The following is a 692-nucleotide window of genomic DNA, read 5'->3' as shown; positions in this document are numbered from 1 at the left end:
TCCGGCAGGCCCCAGCCACTCTCGGCCCAGCGCGGCTGGCGTTCCGGGCTCCCCCGGGGCGGACAGGTAGTTAGTTGAGAGGGTAAACCGCGGTTCGCACTTGCCTGGGAGCGGGTGATCAACATCTGGTAGTAGTCTTTGCTCGGCGCTTTGCCTTGTCCTACAATTTCGAACAGAATCTCCGGCAGCCACGACGCCATCTTGGGACGCCACCGTCGTCGCTAAGACAACCAGGAAGAGGCGGGGCTTGGTTGGGGTCATGAGGCCAAAGCCCTACTTTCAATCGAACTCTTCTTTTTTTGAGCTGGCAGGGGGTTTGTAATTTGAGGTGATGTTCCCTTTTCCCAGGGTTTCAGGGCACTCTGAACGGAGAACTTTCCACCTCAGGCCTCCGGTGACCCGAAAGGGAATTAGTTCCTGCTACCACGGAGGGGCGGGGGTGACCCCGGCGGAGGGATATCGAGGGTAGCTTCACATTTCCCTTCCTGGTCCCTCGAAGGGATCGGGAGGAGGTCGCAGGCCGCCGGGAAGTTGATCCAGGCGTTAGGGTAGGGAGGGGCGATGTGATGGGCCGCGAGTAGGGAGCGGGGCCGGGCCCGCGGACCAGTCCGTCAGCGCAGGCGGAGGGCAAAGTAGTTCCCTGAGGGTGTTGGAACGGGCGGGGAGGGAGGCGGCGCAGGCGGAGGCGCACA

At 62.4% G+C, this 692-nt stretch overlaps 2 protein-coding genes across 2 annotated transcripts in view; one reads left to right on the top strand and one right to left on the bottom strand.

Annotated features, from left to right (window-relative positions):
* FBXO36 (F-box protein 36) overlaps nucleotides 1-450 on the bottom strand; it is a 64,369-nt gene extending 63,919 nt beyond the window's left edge. Inside the window, exon 1 of the mRNA XM_006760404.2 lies at nucleotides 105-450. Coding sequence (XP_006760467.1) covers nucleotides 105-200 — 96 coding nt within the window. The 5' untranslated portion in view covers nucleotides 201-450. The remainder of the gene's footprint in view (nucleotides 1-104) is intronic.
* A 26-nt stretch (nucleotides 451-476) lies between these two features.
* TRIP12 (thyroid hormone receptor interactor 12) overlaps nucleotides 477-692 on the top strand; it is a 121,980-nt gene continuing 121,764 nt past the window's right edge. The window contains exon 1 of the mRNA XM_006760405.2: nucleotides 477-548. The gene's annotated coding sequence lies outside the window, so the exon portion shown is untranslated. The remainder of the gene's footprint in view (nucleotides 549-692) is intronic.

This window comes from Myotis davidii, unplaced genomic scaffold (assembly GCF_000327345.1).
Source record: "Myotis davidii unplaced genomic scaffold, ASM32734v1 scaffold370, whole genome shotgun sequence".
In the NCBI taxonomy this organism is placed as follows: Eukaryota; Metazoa; Chordata; class Mammalia; order Chiroptera; family Vespertilionidae; genus Myotis; species Myotis davidii.
This window is presented reverse-complemented; position numbering and strand designations above follow the sequence as displayed.